Source organism: Bos javanicus, chromosome 10 (assembly GCF_032452875.1).
Source record: "Bos javanicus breed banteng chromosome 10, ARS-OSU_banteng_1.0, whole genome shotgun sequence".
Lineage (NCBI taxonomy): Eukaryota > Metazoa > Chordata > Mammalia > Artiodactyla > Bovidae > Bos > Bos javanicus.
Genome location: NC_083877.1, coordinates 101,723,526 through 101,741,970, shown reverse-complemented (window position 1 = coordinate 101,741,970; position 18,445 = coordinate 101,723,526). Strand labels below are relative to the sequence as shown.

Here is an 18,445-nt window from a genome sequence, read left to right as displayed (position 1 = left end):
TTGGGAACATATCTTCCCAAAACTCCTAGGTGGGGACCTATTGCAACATTCAGATGATTAACCCTTTGTCAAATTTTATAGTATTTTTGTAATATTTGTATTAAAAATACATACCTGAACAGAACAATGCTAGAAACATTCAGCTGGTAATGTGATTCATGCAAATTTGCACAGACTTTCATGCTGTCTTCTGCTCAGAGACATTTATTGTTTCTCAGACATGGAAATAACTAATAGAATAGTTTCCAAAAAGCATGTATCCAGTGATGTCATAAGTATAGGCTGACAGTCTTTACTGAAGCAAGTTTCCTTCTGTTTCCTGTGGATTTCTCTAACTATATCACTGGACGTGGAAATTACAGCCTGCAAACCATATTAAGTTTCATAGCAAATCTTGTTTGTACCACTTTTAGCAACAGCTGCAGAGAGGAAGGAAATCGTGTCCCTTTATTGTAGAAGTTGAATTTCTTGACAACAACAACTAAAAAAATCATCCGTAGAGCCCCCAGATTAAAAAAAAAGGATTGAAAGAAAAGCATTAGACTCAAACCTCAAGAGACAAATATGCATCTTTGATGGAACATCGTGATGGAGGAAAAAGAAGAAGGCAGTTTTCATTTTTTTGCTTACAGGCTTCTGCAATTAGAGGGGGGAGCAGTGTGAGTTAAGATCTGTGAATGAATGGCCTGTGTGGTCTCCCGTAACTCACCTGAGGAGTGGCCAGTCCCGTTTCTGCAGGAGCAGCCTGCGGGGCTCGGTGCGGGACACTGGCTGGGGGTGCCAGTGGGGAGGCTGCTGGCAGGACCCGAGGTGCCCTCCCTAAGGCTGTCTCCTGCTCAGGAGCGCTGGCCGGGGCTCTCTGCCAGCCCCCCTTCCCGTGTGCAGCCTCACACAGCCTCTCCCTCGTTCATTAGATAGAGGTCTCGACCGCATCATGATGGTAAAGGCTTGTTCTCGGGACCCAAAGGAGGCCGTGGCTGTGATCAGCCTTTGAAAAGTAGGGCCCAGTGGTTCTTGAATTCGGCTCCGCATTGGAACCAAAGGGGGAGCTTTAAACACCAGCACTTCTGGTCTGTTGGGTCGGGCAGAACCCAGGCCTCAGCGGTTTACCGAGATGCCCCGGGTGATCTTTCTGGGCCACCACCGGCTGGAAGCACGCGTGCTGATCGCGGGTTCCGGGAGGCAACGGGAGGATGGCACGCTCACGGCCCCAGCGAGCCTGGCGCCCAGCAGTGTGCCCCCGCTGGGGTGGAGACGCTGGCTCCACGTTTCCATTTCCCGCATAGCTCGGGCCCGCAGGTGCGGTTTGAGCCACGCCGGGGATACAGATGCTGAAAGGAAGCTGGCCCAAGGAAAGCTGGACGCGTGGTGACAGGTGACAAGGTGCTGAAGAACGTCAGAAACACAATGCAGGCGTGGGGATCGGGTGCTTCTCTTTCCTTCCCCCGCCCGCCCTTCCAATGACTGACCTTTGCAGCTGTGTTTTGCAGTGATTCTGGACGTGGGAGCAGCCTCTTAGATAGAACCATTGCTGACAGACGACAGCTTAATACAATTACTTTGCCAGACTTCAGCGACCCCGAGACAGGTGAGACCAAAAGGGCAGCGGGGCTGAAACGGTGTTAGCCGGAGCGGGGTGGGGCCCGGCCCCCGGGCCCGTGGGGTGGAGCCCCCGGGGCCCAGGGCCGGAAGGCATCGCCAGGGAAACGGGCTCATCTCCCGCCTGGCGGGCCTTTTCCCCGGGGTCTTTTTCGAGTCTGGGTTCGTGGTGGGGGCCGTCCTATTCCTTGCCAACACAATTCTTTGAAATCTTTCTGTTTTTCCCTTGCTCTTGGAGCCAAAAATTCGAAACTAAAATTAGACTCTTCCCATCCCCTTCAAGCGTCCCTTGGCTTTTGTGTTTCTTTGTCTCTCTTTAGATTTCAGACTTGCTGAAATCAAGGTTTCGGTATCTCATCCGTGGCACCCACGAACACACACCCACCCACCCACCGCGAGGGGGCAGTGGGTTCTGAGCCTCGGAGTCCACTGACCCCGAGAGGAGGCCTGCGCACTTCCTGCCTCTCTGCAGACATTAGCACGTCAGTTCGCATCTGTGTTTCTACAGTTGCCTAAGTAGAGGGTGGGTAGAGATACCGCTATCATCTCCAGAAGTGCAAACGAGTAATTTCTGATAGGAATACCGACATCTCAGGGGGCCGTTTGGAGGACTCAACGGACCCAGGGACTATTAAGACGTGCCCAGCTGTGAGCCTGAGGCAGTCCCCGAGTGTCGTTGGGAGCAGGTTTGCTGCCTCCCCGCCACCCGCATGGCACTCTGTGTCTGGCTTAGACCACCTCTGGGCGCCCCCAGCCCCCTGGGGGTTGCCCTCACGAGAGGAGCCTCCCGGTCCTGGGTCCAGACCCAACCCCTCCGAAGAGCTGGAGAGCATCCCTGAGCCCAGCGCTGGGAGTCACCCTGGAGAGCCTCTCCCCGGGGACGGGAGCCGGGCACAGTCCTTGCCTGAGCTGTTCTCCCAGCTGCCCGCCTTGCCCCGCTAGGCCCCCTTTTCCAGACCTCAAGTCGGCTCAGGAGGCCCGACCGCAGGGCCTTGGGGCTCCCCGGTCAGGAGAGCGCTGGGAACAGCGCGAATTTCAGTCAGTGCCGTTTACCAGCCGCCGCTCCAAGTGCAGGCTGGGAGGGCCACAGGGACTCCTCGGCCTTGCAGCGGCCTGGGCCCCGGACTGAGGGCCAGCCACTGGCGGGCTTAGATGTGAACCAGGCCGACCCTGAGCTGGACTCTGCTCACGGTCCAGTCCCACTGGAGGGACGTGCGTGACCCTTCACTGCAGAAAAGGGAAGGTCAGGCTCTTAGCCCCCGAGAGGTGAGGCTTGGACCTCCGGGGAGAGAAGACAGGGAGGTGATGCTCACTAGTTCCTCGCAGCTGCCGCCCGGGGCCTCCTCCCCCCAGGACCCTGTGAGGACCCTGGTATGAAGTCAGATGCCCTGTCCTTCCAGCTGGTCGGGGTCTTCATTTGCCCCGAGGTCCCCAAACTTTCATCTACATCACAGTGCAAACAGGCAGGAGAAAATGAGCGAGGCCCTTGGGGTTCATTCTCCCCGTTGCCCCAGGAACATCCCCCCACCGCCCTGAGCCCTCAGGAGGCTCCCTCCGCAGAGGAAACCTCAGGTGCCACAGCATCCAGGTGAGGTGTGTCTCGTGCCCAGCGTGGGTGGCCACCCTTGTCCACAGTGGGCACCGCTGTCCCTGAATCCTGAGCCGGGGTGGGGTCCACGCTGCCGGGGCACAGGCTCCCAGGTGCTGGCCAGTGACCGTGGTATTGTGCTGTGGTTGTACTTGCCACACGAGCCCCTCCAGGACCCTTCTCACCAGCCCTGCCCGGGAGCCCCATGTCGTTGGTTTCACCACCACCGGTACTTACCAGGAGGCTAGGGAGCCGGAAAAGCAGAAGGCCATGTTAGCAGACCTTACCAGCGGCAGACTGGTCGTAAATGATGGCAGAACCTTCTGAGATGATCCTTTAAATCCAAGAGACTTAAAAAGCCTGACAGACGCTCCTATAAATGGAAAAGGTGCCTCCATCGTGATGAGTAAAGGGCAGTTTTGTACAGCTGAGCCCGTGGGCAGTTCCAGGACCCCTGTCTCCAGAACGACCCACGGATTTAGCTTAAGTTCTGCTTCCTCCCTGCCCTTCTCCCTCGCCTTTTCCTAAAGATAACTGTTTTTATTAGCTTTTGGTTTTCCCTTCCATGCAAATAAGCTTAGATCTTATTTCCCACATCCCTTGACTTGAAATAGCAGACTGTGTCTGGGCTGCTCGGCCCCCGTGGGGGTCCCTTCACGCACCCCCCTTGCCTTCGTCAGCAGAGAACGTCCTGGGGATTTTTACAGCCCCACAGTCAGTGGCTTTTCTAAATTCCCTGAAGGACCCAGGCCTCTGCCAGGAGCACAGCGGATGAAGACGTGTGCCCGGCACAGAGGCGACCTCCCGCGGTCACGACACGGCCCACCCTGTCACCGCGGCGCAGGAGACCCCTTCTCGAAGCCACAGCCCCCCTTGGATTGTCCTTTTTGTTTGCCAGAGCTAAAATTTATTTCCCTTTTATTATTTTTTTTAAATTTTCTATTGTGGAAAAACTTCAAATATTCCAAAATAGAGATACTAATGCCATGAGTCCCCATGTACCTACCACTAGCCTCCAACAATTCCGTTTTTTTTTTTCCTTTATCTCTGCTGTCCAACACTTAGTTTTTGTAAGGTATTTTGAGGCAGATCTCAGATATCATATTTTGCCTGTTAAAATTTCAATGTATGTGTCAAACAGATAAGAGTTCTTTAAAAATCTAGCCAAGGAACCCTCATTATACATCTGGGTCATGATGAAGTACAGGCTCGGTGTGTTCATTTTGAGTGGGTAACTAACCGGGAGGTCCGCCTCCCACCCCTGCAGTTGTCCAGATGCGGATCTGAACTGGAACACGAGGGAGCCCAAGGCTAGAGGCCTCGGACTCGCCAAGCCCACTGTAGCCAGAGAGTGGACGTTGGTTTTATTAAACGGGAGTGGCAGAGTGGAAACCAGCCCGTAAAGAACCTGCTTTCCCTTCTAATATCCCTCTCAGTCCCCTTCTCTCCCCACCCCCACCTCTGTCGTCCAGTAGGTCCTAGCCATCAAAAGAGACTCGAATCCAACGACCGTCTTTCAACTTTGAAGCTATGAGTCATTGTTTTTTCTTTGGAATAAGTTAGTTCCTTAAATACAGGATGGAAAAAAAAAATTTTTTTTTCTTCCTTTTGCCTTCAAAACAGGATGTGGAGTAAGGGGATTTATCTTTAGTCATTGGTGGATATTACCAGACACCTATCCAAAGTAAAACGATTCTTTCACCTTGAAAGTTTGCCCCGTTTGTCCAGGAACGTTTTTAATCGTCGCCGTGGTGGCCCTCCCACGGCGTGGTGTGTCTCTCCAGCCGAAGACGGCCGTGGCCCAGCCTGGCGCGCTCACACGCCACTGCCGCGATGCTGGCCCGTGGCTGCCCCTCAACAGCTGCATCTAGGAAAACCTTAGTTCTCAAGTAAATTTTATATAAGTGCTTCTCGTAAAAAAACCAATCAAGGAAAAGTCAAGTTCTAATCCTTTCATTGAAAAGCAAGTAGTTTCTTTCCCTCTAGAGTGTTGCGGATACTATAGGTTAAAGACGTATTATTTTCAGTGGACCATACTGCTGGATCTGTGCCCAGGTAAACCTGAGTTATTCCTGTTCCATGGTGTGGTTGCAGAACAAATAATAACCAGTGGAAAAACAGCAAATTTGTTTTCTTCGAAAAGTACTTGTGTTCTGTTGTCAAGTAGAGGAATGACTGTGTATTACATGACCTCATTTTCTTTGCAGCTTATGTGAGTATATTAAAAGCTAGCTTATTTTTTTTCCTTTGTGTTTCTAAAGTTTTTTTGCCTTTATCCTTTTTTTTCTCTTTCACTCTTTTAGTGTCAGACTCCTCCTCCTCCTCTTCTCTTCCAAGAACCGAGTCTCCTCTCCACCTGTTTCTGTCTCCTCATCTTCCTTCTCATCCCAAACCCGAAACCTTTGTGTGGCCCCCGGCTGCACGTTCCGTCAGTGACCCGGGGCCCCGCCAGGAACCCTCTCTGTGTAAACATGGTTTATGTTCGTTTTTTTTCCTTTCTTGTTAGACCTGCTTCATTTGCCTGATGTTTTATTTTCTGATAATCTTCCTAACTGATAAGCTGGGTAGCAAACGCCATCAAACCCAAGTGACAGCAAAACTTGCTAGTCTGAAAACCCAGATGCTGCCTGGGGCAGGAGACAATGTTGCCGAGCTCCGCCCTCCCCTCCGAAAAGCAGAGGAAACCTGTCTTGAGCAGAATCAATAGAAGCTTTTCTAGAACATTGCCTCTGGCTCTCGGGCACTCCTATGATTTCCTGGACTTGATATCAATGCATAAAGATCCTATTTTCTTAAAAAAGACAATTTAGAACATTCCTAATTATTTCTGGTTTTCAATTTAGAAATGAATTCAACAAGTATTTCATAAGCAAGGTCGTATCTAAAAATATCAGTCATCTGCCTTTAAAATATGTGATTCTCAGAGCTTATGGTGTGTTACAGTCACACAGAGAGCTTTGAAAACTGCAGATCCCCTGGGTCCGAGCCCCAGAGTTTACGATTCAGGAGGCCTGAGCTGGGGCTCAAGAATATGCATGTATGAAATACCTTCTCATGATTCCCGTGACAGTGGTTGTTAAGACTATAAATTGCTTTCCATTTGCAGGGAAAGAAAATGGAGGGCTTGTGTCATGAATCTAGGCAGGGAAATTGAACAGTGTTTCAATCTAATCTTGCTTTTAAATAATAGGGACACTTGAAAGTCTGTTTTGGGTCCTGTCAATTAAAAAAAAAAAGATCCCTGTATTAAAATGAGACACTGGTTGATAAAGTCCTTAAATGGCCCCTAAATGTGGGTCTCACCAGGAGATCCACCCTTGTTCTTCCACTCATTTATTTAATGCTGACTTTACCTGCAACATAGCCAGAAAATTTAATCTCTATACCCATGTTTTATAAGGGTTCATCTTTGGTCCAAACGCTGTTATATGCTGAACAAAAGCTCAGCATATAAAGAACTACTCTCCCGAATGTGCTCATATTTCTGATGGTGACCTGCTACGTTAGACTCACTCACGTGTGCACACACACACACAGAAAGGAGACTGTCATCTAAAATAAATAATTTAAACCAAGAAACACTCTGACCTTACTTATCTGCATAGTAACTGTTCTGAACTCAGCCTCAATGACAGTCCCACTTTTACAAAATGGAAGATGAAGATAATGTTTATAAACTGCTTACGTTGTTTTTAATCTACTTCTTAAAATAGACATTTTCCCTTAATACAATGACTAGGAGCGGTTGCCAACTTTGGCTTTTTTTCTGTTCTGGTTTTTCCAGAAAGATGGTTTTTTACATTGACTTTTGCCCAGCTTGAGGCTGGGGTTCTTGAAATGGAATCTTACTGAGCCAGGAGGCTCAGTTGTAAAGAATCCGCCTGCCAGTGCAAGAAACGTGGGTTCAATCCCTGGGTGGTGACGATCCCCTGGAGGAGGAAATGGCAACCCACTCCAGTATTCTCGCCAGGAAAATCCCATGGACAGAGGAGCCTAGCAGGCTGCAGTCCACGGGGTCGCAAAGAGTCAGATACGACTGAGTGGCTGAACGATAACAAGAAAAACTATTCTAGAATGACGTTAGATACTCCCACTGCCCCTTCCCTTCTTGTTTGCGTAACAAAGCCACCTACCTCCACACCCACCAGTATTTACCTCGTTGCATCCCAAGCAGCCCTGTGTCCCTTTAAACCTCTAAGGACTGAGGTCCAGCCTCTTCTGGTGGGACACCTGATATCAGACTAATTAGCAAATGGGTAGGGCAGCGCGCACCCACTGGGCTTTCTGCTGAACATGCTGTGCGCCAAGCAGCCTCAGCTGTTTATTCTTCACAAAGCTCTGAGTCACCTTCCGTCCTGAGGGAGCCCCTGGCCGGTCACCAGGTGTTCTAAGGCTGCCGCGCCCGAGGACCTTGCCTCCCAGCCACAAGCACAGCGTTGGGCTGGAGAAGGAAACGTGCCACACGTGCACGTGCCTAGCGAAGGTGAAATTTATTGATTAAAATTATAGTAAATCTGAATGCAGCTCTTTCCCCTAGAACAGATAGCCTAGACCTAAAGCTCCCTGAATCCTACCCTGCCCCCAATCCTTTGACTTCACAGGATCGAACACTAGCCCAACCCTACAACTGCTGGAATCATGAAGAGGCTTAATGTGTGGAAAGATCTGGAAATTGCTTGTTTATTTTTCCCTTCCCTTTGGAATTTCCTGCCCTGGAAACAAAACAGTCCATGAATTGGTCAGCTTTCACGTGCTGAGTGAACATTTAAACACGGAGGGGAATGCCCAGTTGGCCTTCCTTTGCTTTAAAAAAAAAAAAAAAAAACCATTGTTAGTGGAAAAATATATGTCACTCTTGAATTGAAATCTGATCCCAGACAACCGGACTTACAGTTGGAAGGTTATGAGAATTCCATTTGCTTTTTTAGCCTTAATTTTGATTTTTCAAATGTTTGTTTCTTGGTTTTAATTTTTGGTTTGATTTGTTGTTCCAAGGCAACTCTCCAGAAGTATACTTTCATGGTTTTCCCTCCCTTTTTTCAGTTAGTAAGTAGTTTACCGATCTATTAACTTTTCCGAGGGTCTCCAGAATCACGCTACCCTCCACCGCGCAGTGTGTGCTGTGGCTGTCGATTCCTGGGAGTGTTCGGATGGCCTGGACCCTAAGCTGCCACCCGCTTGCTCACCCCTCATGGGGCCCAGCTCGCTCGAGATTCTAACGCTTCCTCATGCAGCTTGGGTTTAAATACGGAGGAGGCAGCACTGTCTGGAAAGGACTACAGAAGGAGGCATTGCAGGAAAAATGCCCAAGGGAACGAGTGCGGTGGGGGTGTCAGCAGCCCCTCGGCGACTGATCTAAAGTGTGAGACATCTAGGCTTCCCAGTGAGGGTCATCTGTGGATTTGGGGTAGAGGGAGCTAGTTGAATCTCAAAATTCCTTTCTGGTTCAACCCTTATTACTACACAGAAAAAGCAATTCCCTTTCCATATGGTAAAATGGGGCTTGACGTATTTATACAGAGGTGTTAACCCTTTCGATAAAAACAGCCCGAAGTCTCTGGAAGGCCAGGGGAACCTGGGTTCCGCGGGCAGTTCTGCAGAGGGGCCCACGCAACCCATTTAACCTTCCTGGCCTTGGATTCCTCACCTGTGAGATCTAAATTTGCTTGTTATTCTGTTCACACACCTGGGCTTCCCAGGTGGCACTAGTGGTAAAGAAGCCGCCTGCCAATGCAGGAGACACGAGAGACACCAATTCGATCGCTGGGTCGGGAAGATCCCCTGGAGAAGGAAATGACAGACCACTCCAGTATTCCTGCCTGGACAGAGGAGCCTGGCAGGCTACAGTCCATGGGGTTGCGCAGAGTCAGACACAGCTGAAGCGACTTGAGCATGCTGTTCACACACGCTTTTGTGGTTTACCAGGAGCTGATCCTGATTTTAAGCCTCTACCAGCCCCTGTGGCTCCCAGAGGGCAGTGACCGGCCAGGCAGGGAGAGCTGGCCTGGAACATAGACGCCAGGCCGCCCCCCACAGCGCCCTCACTCCTGAGCTGAGGAGCCCAGGCGTCCCCGTGCACCTACCCCAGCGGTCGTCATTCTGGAGGGAGACCTGGGTGGATGTCCTATCCTCCTCTCCGAGAATGTGCCGGCTCATGTTCCCAGCTTCATTTTATTTCACCGATTCTGGTGAAAGTGCTGCTCTCTTTAGGAGCCCAGAGAAGAGAATGATACTAAGGAAAACACACCCCGCTCAAATGAAGCAAGGTGCGAGACAAGGCCGAGGTGGTGAGCGTTTTATTATTGACCTTGCGTTTTCTGACTTAAAAACATCCGTCAGGATCAGGAAGTGACCAAGTCGGTGAGGTGGTGACTGACTTTACCTTCTGCCTCTGCCTAACAGAAAAAAGTCCCTTTTTAATCTATATATGAAAAGGTCACTCTAATGATGGCCCCACTGCTTTTGAGGGGTGGCAACTGAAGTGTAAACGTTCTTGCCCTTTTTTCATTAAAATTAATTCTCTTAAAAAAGTAGTTCGGGCTTCCCTGGGAGTTCAGATGGTAAAGAATCTACTTGCAACGTGGGGGTCTCAGGTTCCATCCCTGGGTTAGAAACATCCCCTGGAGGAGGGCACGTCAACCCACCCCAGGGTTCCTGTTTGGAGAATCCCACGACAGAGGCTACAGTCCACAGGGTCACAAAGGGTCGGACACGACTGGGCGACAAACACTGGACACTGCCGCACGTTCACTTAGATGGTTCTAGGGTGTCTCTCCCTAAACGAGGTTGAATGGCAGTTCAGGAGATGGACAGGTCAGTAATGCAGCCCTCGGGCTGACGCCCGGCCTGTGTGTCCAGGAGTGAGGCCGCGGCCCAAGCCGGGAGCCTCCTCCCCGGGCAGCATCCGCACAAGCCGCTTTCCCCAGGGGTGGGCGCTTCGGTGCAGAGTGGCGGGCTCAGGACTGTGCAGCGGTGGGGTTGGGGCAGGTGGGGAGCCTCCCCGTGTAGTCCTCCAGAAGGTACTGCCTCCCGCCCGCAGCCGGCTCCCGGGCTCCCTCCGACGGCCGGCCCCCCGCATGCCTGCTGAGCGCCCCGCCAACAGCCCCGGAGCACGCTGGCCGCCGCGCATGCCCCTGCCTCCGGGGTCCTTCCCGACGCTTTCCCCGGAAAAGACCCCCCCTTTCCGGAGGAAAGCACGTCCCATCAGGTCTGAGCTGTGCTTGATTCTCTGTGAAAGTCATTGGGAGTCGTGACCTCGTCTTGGGACTGGGGGACTGTTTTGTCCAGATGTACTTGGCTATCTTAGTCTCCTTTTCGCACAGGGAACAAGGAAAGTAGCTACGAGAATAGCCCCCGAAGTTACCGATCCTCAGAGCCCACAAGCAGGCCTCACAGTGGGCGGGAGGCGGATGGAACCGCAGTGGCCCCCAAGGCCGCTCTGCTGGGGCGCACCCCAGCTCCCCGACTCGAGGGGAGCGGGCAGCCCTCCAGGGGCCAGAATGCGGAAGGGAGACCCTTGACAGCCCCGTGTGAGGAGCCCACCCCCCAAATCAGAGGCAGGACCACCCCCAGTGGAGATGGGGATTGTCCTAACCCGGGGTTGAGGGGTGGGCGTGGAGCGAAGATGGTCCGTGTTTTTTAAGGATTCAGAGAACATGCGCCTGACTGAGCGCTGCAGGGACAGGTGGGGCCCTGTCCTCCCCTTCCTCACCGGCTGCTCAGGCCCGGGCCGCTGAGGCTCTCAGAGCGCAGGGACCCGGTGCGAGGAGGTCGCTGGACCACCTCTCATCAGCGCTCAAGCCTCCTCTTGAGAAACAGGCATCCTTCTCCTGTTAAAGATGGAAGGTTTCAAGCCCAGCTGTCTGGCGGAATGCTTAGTCGTTCAGATCACCGTTCAGTGCGTGGGGCCTTTGAGAAGTGAAGCTCCTTTTTTTTTTTTTTAATTTCATTGTTGGGGGAGGGGCACAGCTTCGAAGAACCGGAAGCTGAGTGAACTCTGCCAGCAGGTAGCACTGAGTCAATTCAGGACCGAGGGAAAACACGTGCAGAGAGCTCTGGGCAGTGGGTAATTCCTGCACACACGGGCTCCTCTCAGAGCAGCGCCGGAGGGCGGGTGCCTGCGAGGCTGCGCGGGGCAGATGGGACGCGGGTGACGAGGTGCGAGGCCGGAGTCGGTGCAGCCACGCGCCCCGCGCTCCCCGCGTTCACGCGCAGGGGCTTCCGAGCTAGCGCTCCAGGGCTGGAAGCAGAGGGCAGCCTGAACCCCGCGCGAACACTTAGACATGGGTCCTTAGCTCTTCGGCAGAGGGGTTTTTGTTGTTCTTTTTCGCACTTCAGTAGCACAGTTGTCAGTTGTTCCTGGGCTGTAATGCTCACCAAGTCGGCAGGGTTGCACCTTAGACCTGTTCCTCCTCTACACGCTGTGAGGATGGGAGGGGAGAGGGAAGGTGGACATCGTTCAAACCACAGCGGCTTAGGTACCGCCACCAGAAGAGTCGAGAGGGCCACTGGAGTATAAAAACACGCCAGCAGTCAGTGACCCTGCTTGTGAAAATACAGGTGACCGAACACAGCCTGGCTGTGAAGTTTACTGCCTTTTGCTTAACAGCGTTACGGGCTCTGAGATTCCTTTGCCTGATGAACTTCAAGTATTGAACTAGGGTCCGTGTCTGAGGCCTGTGTGAAACTGACCACAGGTGTAGTGAGCCAAGGAGGGGATTTGGAAAGACAGCAGCAGGCAGTGTGAGCTGGCTGGACCCGGTGTCCTGCTTCTAGCAGAGTTTCTCTATGGGCTTCAGGAGATGATAGGAATGGGGGTAGGAATCCTCCAGGGGATGCGGAGCCTGCATTCTGCTTCCTGAGGTCGGGGGCCCTGGCTCCTGGCCCCTCGGCCCAGGCTCTCTATCAGCAGTACCCTTCCACACCCCACCCAGATGGTGGTCCTAAGCGGGGACTCAGATAAAGACCCTGGAGGTGGGGATCAGAATAGTTCTTCAAGCAGCGCTTTGCTGACGTATCAGATGTCCAAAGCAGCATTTTCTCTTGGGCATCTAGGTGGGACGAAATTCAGCTCCAGGACATTGTTGCCCCATGGACACAGAACCTAGGCCAGGTTTCAGGGCCCGCTGTCACCTGCCCACGTCAGCTGTCGGTTCAGTTGGTTTCACAGTGGCTTTTCAGAGCCCCTGCACCCTGTGACTGAGGGACTTGGTGGCTGCTCGGCCCTGAGGGTTCCAACAGGGATAAGCACTTCTCGAATTAATGTGATAAATAGGAGATGCTCAGCGGCCAGACACGTCCCCTGGCTCACCTGTCAAACCTGATTATCTGGAAGCTTATTCCTCCAGAGTCTTGGATTTCAAATTAGAAATATGCCTTCTGTTCCCGCTCTGATTCCTTTCTCAAGCCTCAGTTTGTCCATTTCCCTTGGAGGGATAATCCTCTTAACCCCCATGCACGCTGTAAGAATACATTTGCCTTCATGAGAAAGAAAAGGGTTGCTTTAAAAATAGGTTGGTCAGGACTAGCGTTTCTAGTTTACCTACGTAAATCAAAATCTATCTTGGCACTTACCATTTCAGTCTATGCAACAGTAAGACGCAGGTTGTTTTGATTATTTTTTGTAATCAGATTTATCTATTCTAATTCATAGTGATGCTTAGCCCTTTCTTCCTCCAAATTCTAACCCAGTGAAAGAGTTTGATATATTTGCACTATTGCTAGGAAGAGTGAAAGTGAAAGTTCAAGTCGCTCAGTCATATCCAACTCTTTGCGACCCCATGGACTATAGAGTCCATAGAATTCTACAGGCCAGAATACTGGATTGGGTCACCATTCCCTTCTCCAGGGGATATTCCCAACCCGGGGACTGGATCCAGGTCTCCTGCATTGCAGGCGGATTCTTTACCAGCTGAGCCACAAGGGAAGCCCTATAGACATTAGCTATTAAGTATTTTTGTCATTATTGTAAATCACCTGCTCTTGTTAATAAATATTGAACGCTCAAATACCCACCCCTCCCTCAGAACCTGAAGGGTGTCTGCCTCGTGAGACGTGTGTGAAAAGGGATCATGTAGGAAGGAAACAGTTGTTTCTGATGAACCTCAGTCACCCTCCCTTTGTAAGGGGGTTAGTTACACTGGCGCTGGGGAGCCCCAGGTAAGAGCAGTGTTAATTCATGTGCACCGCGGTCAGCCTTAGTGCCAGTGGTGGGAGGAGCCCTTTGAGCCGGGGAAGGTTCTGGCCCCTGGGCGGTTAGGGAAGGAGGGTAGGGCACCGAGCCGTGGTTCCCTCGAAGGGGACCACTCTCTTGCAGATGTCATACAGTGACAAGTCTGTTGGCAGTGCTCATTCACTCATTCATTCATTCCATGAGCATTTACCAAGCACATTTCAGGGCCTGGCATTCTTAGCCCCTAAAGTACCTAGCGGGCTTCCCTGGAGGCTCAGCTGGTGAAGAATCCGCCCGTAACGTGGGAGACCTGCGTTCCACCCCTGGGTTGGGAAGATCCCCTGCAGAAGGGAAAGGCTACCCACTCCAGTATTCTGGCCTGGAGAATCCCATGGACTGAACAGTCCATGGGGTTGCAAAGAATCGGACACGACTGAGTGACTTTCACTTCACTTTCAAAATACCTAAATGGAGGACATGACTCCTGTCTTCCAGAACCACCCAGTCTCATAAGAGAGACAGTTAGGTTAACGTTAACGTAAAACAGTGTGGTCTGTGCAGGGGTCACCATGACCACAGCAGGATGTGGGCACTGAGGTCCCGAGGTCTAACGTGCTGCCTCAGGGTGGTAGGGGGCAGGATCCAAAGGCCCACGGCAGCCTTCCTGGAGGGGGTGGTATCGGAGCTGCATTTAGACGCTCGATTTGCAGTTAGACTAGTGTCTGAGTCGCCTGCTGGCTATATGCATTTGGGTAACTTACTCACTAAATCTCAATTTTGTCGTCTAAACAATGCAGGTAACAGTGTTACCTGCCTCAGAGAATTGTTTAAAGATTAAATGAAGCAATATACATAAAATGCAAACCAGAGTGCCTGGAACAGGCCTCTAAAACTGATAATCAAAAATGATAATCAAAACTAGTTCACTAAAACTGATAATCACCACTGCCGGCATCATCATCTGCCAGACCTTCTTCACAGTGAAACATGAGTATGTGAAGAATAAATGAATTTAGTTGTGTATGTGAGTGAGTGAAGTCACTCAGTCGTGTTCGACTCTTTGCAACCCCATGGACTGTAGCCCGCCAGGCTCCTCCGTCCATGGGATTCTCCAGGCAAGAGTACTGGAGGGAGTTGTCATTTCCTTCTCCAGGGGATCTTCTTCCTGACCCAGGGATGACACCCGGCTCATTCAGGCAGACGCTTCACCGCCTGAACCACCAGGGCAGCCCCAGTTGTGTATAGATATCACAAAGAGAAGGAACTTTGACGTTGTTTCTGAGAAGTTGGTTTGTGAACCAAACAGATCATCTGAAAAGCAAAATTAGCCCTTTGTCTAAAAGTCACAAATCCTTGTAGCCAAGGAGTCTGAGAATCTAGTAGAAAATGTGTAGAATTTTTCTAGAGCAGTGGTTTATTATTTTTCTTTTTAAAAAATGAAACATTTTAAGCATTTCTCAGTTTTGATTTCATTTTTTATTTCAGTCCCTAACCCATGTAAACAAGATCTCTTGAGGGGCCTTGCAATAACTTTGCAGAGGGACTTCCCTAGTGATCCAGTGGCTAAGACACCACACTCCTGATACAGAGGGCCCAGTTTTGATCCCCAGTCAGGGAACTAGATCCCATATGCCTTGGCTGAGACCTGCTGCAGCCAAATTAACTAATTAAAGAAAATGACTTCACAGAGTCCAAAGGGATTCTGAGATAAAAGGGCTCTGAGAACCTCTGTCCTAAAGAACAAGAGCTTCCTGGTCCCCTTTCCCCAGATCGCTGGGCTGCAGGGAGGCAGGACCGCTCAAGCTGGCTGAGCTGTGTAGACGAAGCCCTCAGGCTTTTCTTGACCCACTGTCATCTAATAACACCCTCTTCCTGTCAATCCAGGTCAAGGCCTCAGTCTTAGCTGTACGTTGGTGTTACCTGCGTTATTAACGAATAGATGGCTGGCCCCACCCCTAGCATCAGTGATGCTGTAGCTATGACATCATGGTCATTTTTTTTAATCCTTAAGTGATTCTAATGTGAAGCCAAGGTTGAGAACCCCTGTTGGAGGTAGTCAGTAAGAAGGTAAGCCAGCTTGGTAATAGGGTCAGGATGTAGCAACAGCAGTTTCATTTATATAACTAATCATTGCTATTAAAAATCTCAGAGAAGCTATGTCCATCCTTGTTATCAATTTTTAAAATGCTGATTTTCCATAAAGAGGTTGAAAACAGAACAAGACCCCCAAAACCAACAGCAGTTTCATCATCTTGCTGCTTAGGTTTTTTTTTAAGTAGTCTGACACACTTTGTCTCCGCACGGTCAGTTCTTAGCTGAGCTCCATCAGCTCTCTTGTGTCACCTTTGAACTTGGGCTCGTGGGCCTCCTCGCACAGCAGCGCTGACTCTGGAGGCCTCCCTGGTCCTTCTCCAGAACCGCCCTCTTACGTGTCCCCGTGGGTGCTGTCTGGGGATTGTCCGCAGAAGCTGGATTCTCAGGCTGGTCCCCAGCCCCCTCCCCCGTTTCCCTTCCACCAACCCCCTCCCATGGAAGGATTTGAGTATATTGAGAAAAATCCACATTTCCTTCATGTTGGGACTGTCAAAACACAATATGGATGGCCAGTTTATCACTGCAAATACTCTTAAAAATGAGTAAATTATGGTACGTTTGAAAGCCCCAGCAGAAATTATTTTTATGCTCACAGTCTCCTCTTACCCAGAGTAGACCCAACTCGGTTTATTTGAGTAGTCAGCGTGTATCTCTCTATAATCACCGTTTTCAACCTCATAATAAGTTGATAGTTACCACCGACAGGGCTGGAATGTTTATCTCTGTATTTCACTTGAGGATGAATTAGAAATTAAGAATGTTGCCAGCGAATATAAATATCACCAGTTTTCAATCTGAAATAACTGAGACTCCTGTTCTCAGTTCTGAAACCATTCCTCCAAGAGGGGATGTGGGAAAGAGGTGGGGAGAGACCCCTGTTTCAGAAGGTGGCCCCTGTCTGGCAGGAGCTCCCCAGGTCAGCATGGGAGGAACGTGTGGTTTGACTCATTTGATGTCTGAGTAGCAGCCCTTTGGCCAGATCCCCCTGGCTAGTGAACCTGTCCCAGCCTCAGAAGAGCAGCTTTCACAGAAGAGTAAGGCGGGCGCCGCCTCTGCTCTGACCTGACCTCCAGGGGGCTGGGGTTAGCCTCGGTGTAGACATCTGCTTACATAGCGGGCAAAAGTGCGTGCTTCTGTAGTTTTTAAGTCACATCCCAGACTATGGCCCCAGATCCTTCAAAGGCCAGGGAACGAAGTGGGCGGTTGCTGGGTGTGTCTTGAGACCAAAACCCTCCACGCGGAATCCTTCGCAGCAGCCCAGGGTGGTCCCTCCCCTGCCCCCCAGGGAGTCTCCAGGTCCAGGCCCCCGGGAGGGTGCTCTGGCACCTGCCTTGGTCGCCCTTCAAGCATGCCGGGTTCAGCAGCGTGTCTCTGCCCGGCGTCCCCCTTCTCAGCCCACTCGAGGCTCCTGGAGAGTCGCTCTGCAGTCTAAGCTCTGTGGTGACTCAGAGGGCAGCTGAAGCCAAGGACAGGATCTAGGATGCCAGGCCCCAGGGGTCGCATGGGGTGTGACCTTCGAAACCCAGACACCCCCGGGGAGGGACGTGCGTGCGTCTTGGTCTCGTGTCTGTGTGGGGGCTGTGGGGCGTTTGGGGTTGGCTGCTTCAGTCTGTCCTTTCACCTCTGATGTGGTCTTCTCGAACCCCCACCCCAACCCCGCAGGCTCCATCCACGCCACATCAGTCGCGGCCTCCAGAGTGGAGCAGGCGCTGTCGGAAGTGGCCTCGTCCTTGCAGAGCAGTGCCCCCAAGCAGGGCCCCCTGCACCCCTGGATGACGCTGGCGCAGATCTGGCTGCATGCAGGTACCGCTCTGTCCCCTGCCCCACCCGGCCTGCCGCTGCGCCCAAGGCGGGGCGTGTGCCCGGGGCGGCAGTGTTCATGCGAGAGCAGGGCCACTGCCCCCCAGACAGCCTCTGCAGGGTACCCAGAGGTCCAGTGGTCCTGCTTCAGCTCTGAGCCTCAGTTTCCTCCTCCGAACCGTGGGGTTCACCGCACCCTCTCCTAGGGTGATGAGCCTCGGTTTCCTCCTCTAAACCGTGGGGTTCACCGCACCCTCTCCTGGGGTGATGAGCCTCGGTTTCCTCCTCCAAACCGTGGGGTTCACCGCACCCTCTCCTAGGGTGATGAGCCTCGGTTTCCTCCTCTGCACCGCGGGGTTCACTGCACCCTCTCCTGGGGTGATGAGCCTCGGTTTCCTCCTCCGCACCGCGGGGTTCACCACACCCTCTCCTGGGGTGATGAGCCTCGGTTTCCTCCTCCGCACCGCGGGGTTCACCGCACCCTCTCCTGGGGAGATGAGCCTCAGTTTCCTCCTCCGCACCGCGGGGTTCACTGCACCCTCTCCTGGGGTGATGAGCCTCGGTTTCCTCCTCCGCACCGTGGGGTTCACCGCACCCTCTCCTGGGGTGATGAGCTCAGTGCCCCGCGCACTCTAGCAGTGATATCCCAGAGACCCTGGGAGAGGGGTCGGGGTTCGGGTGACAAGTCATCTCCGTCTAGGCGGGGAAGGGGCGGCACCCTGTGTCCAGGCTCCCCTCTCTGACAGCACTCCTGGGGACCCTCAGAGAGTAAGGCAGGTGCCCATGGCTGCGGGGCGGGACACTAGCCCAGAAAGCAGGTGTGACCCCCCCAGTTTCACATGGCTGCTTCTGCATAGCTAGGAAGTCCCCCCCCAGTAAATCCAGCACACGGGCATGTTCGCGTGAGAGTCCCCCGTAGGGAGCCGGCGATGGCAGCTGAGTTGCTGGCATGTGTGTAGTTCCGTGTGAATGATCACTTTCTCGTGTTTTAGCCCTTGATCTCACAGGGCTTCCCAGGCTCCGCTCCCCGGGTGCCTGGTGAAAGCCCACATCTGGCTGGGGAAAGTGCTTCTTACCCACCAGCGCCCATCTGTTTAGTCTGCTTGTGCCAGGGCTAATTGCACGATGCGCAGTCTTGTTTGCGACCTTTGTGTAAGAAGACACAGTTGGGTTTATATACCTGGCTTGGTTAT

General features: G+C 52.1%; 1 protein-coding gene across 7 annotated transcripts in view; it reads left to right on the top strand.

Moving 5' to 3' along the window:
• TTC7B (tetratricopeptide repeat domain 7B) overlaps positions 1 to 18,445 on the top strand; it is a 277,951-nt gene that overhangs the window by 226,494 nt on the left and 33,012 nt on the right. For 3 of the 7 annotated variants that reach the window (XM_061429701.1, XM_061429703.1, XM_061429702.1), the window contains 2 exons: positions 1,491 to 1,588; positions 17,115 to 17,255. In XM_061429701.1, the coding sequence (XP_061285685.1) occupies positions 1,491 to 1,588; positions 17,115 to 17,255 (239 nt within the window). Of the gene's footprint in view, positions 1 to 1,490; positions 1,589 to 1,919; positions 4,193 to 5,490; positions 5,653 to 8,182; positions 8,234 to 17,114; positions 17,256 to 18,445 lie in introns of those variants that run through there. The other 4 variants (XM_061429699.1, XM_061429700.1, XM_061429698.1 and 1 more) reach the window with 3 other exon arrangements.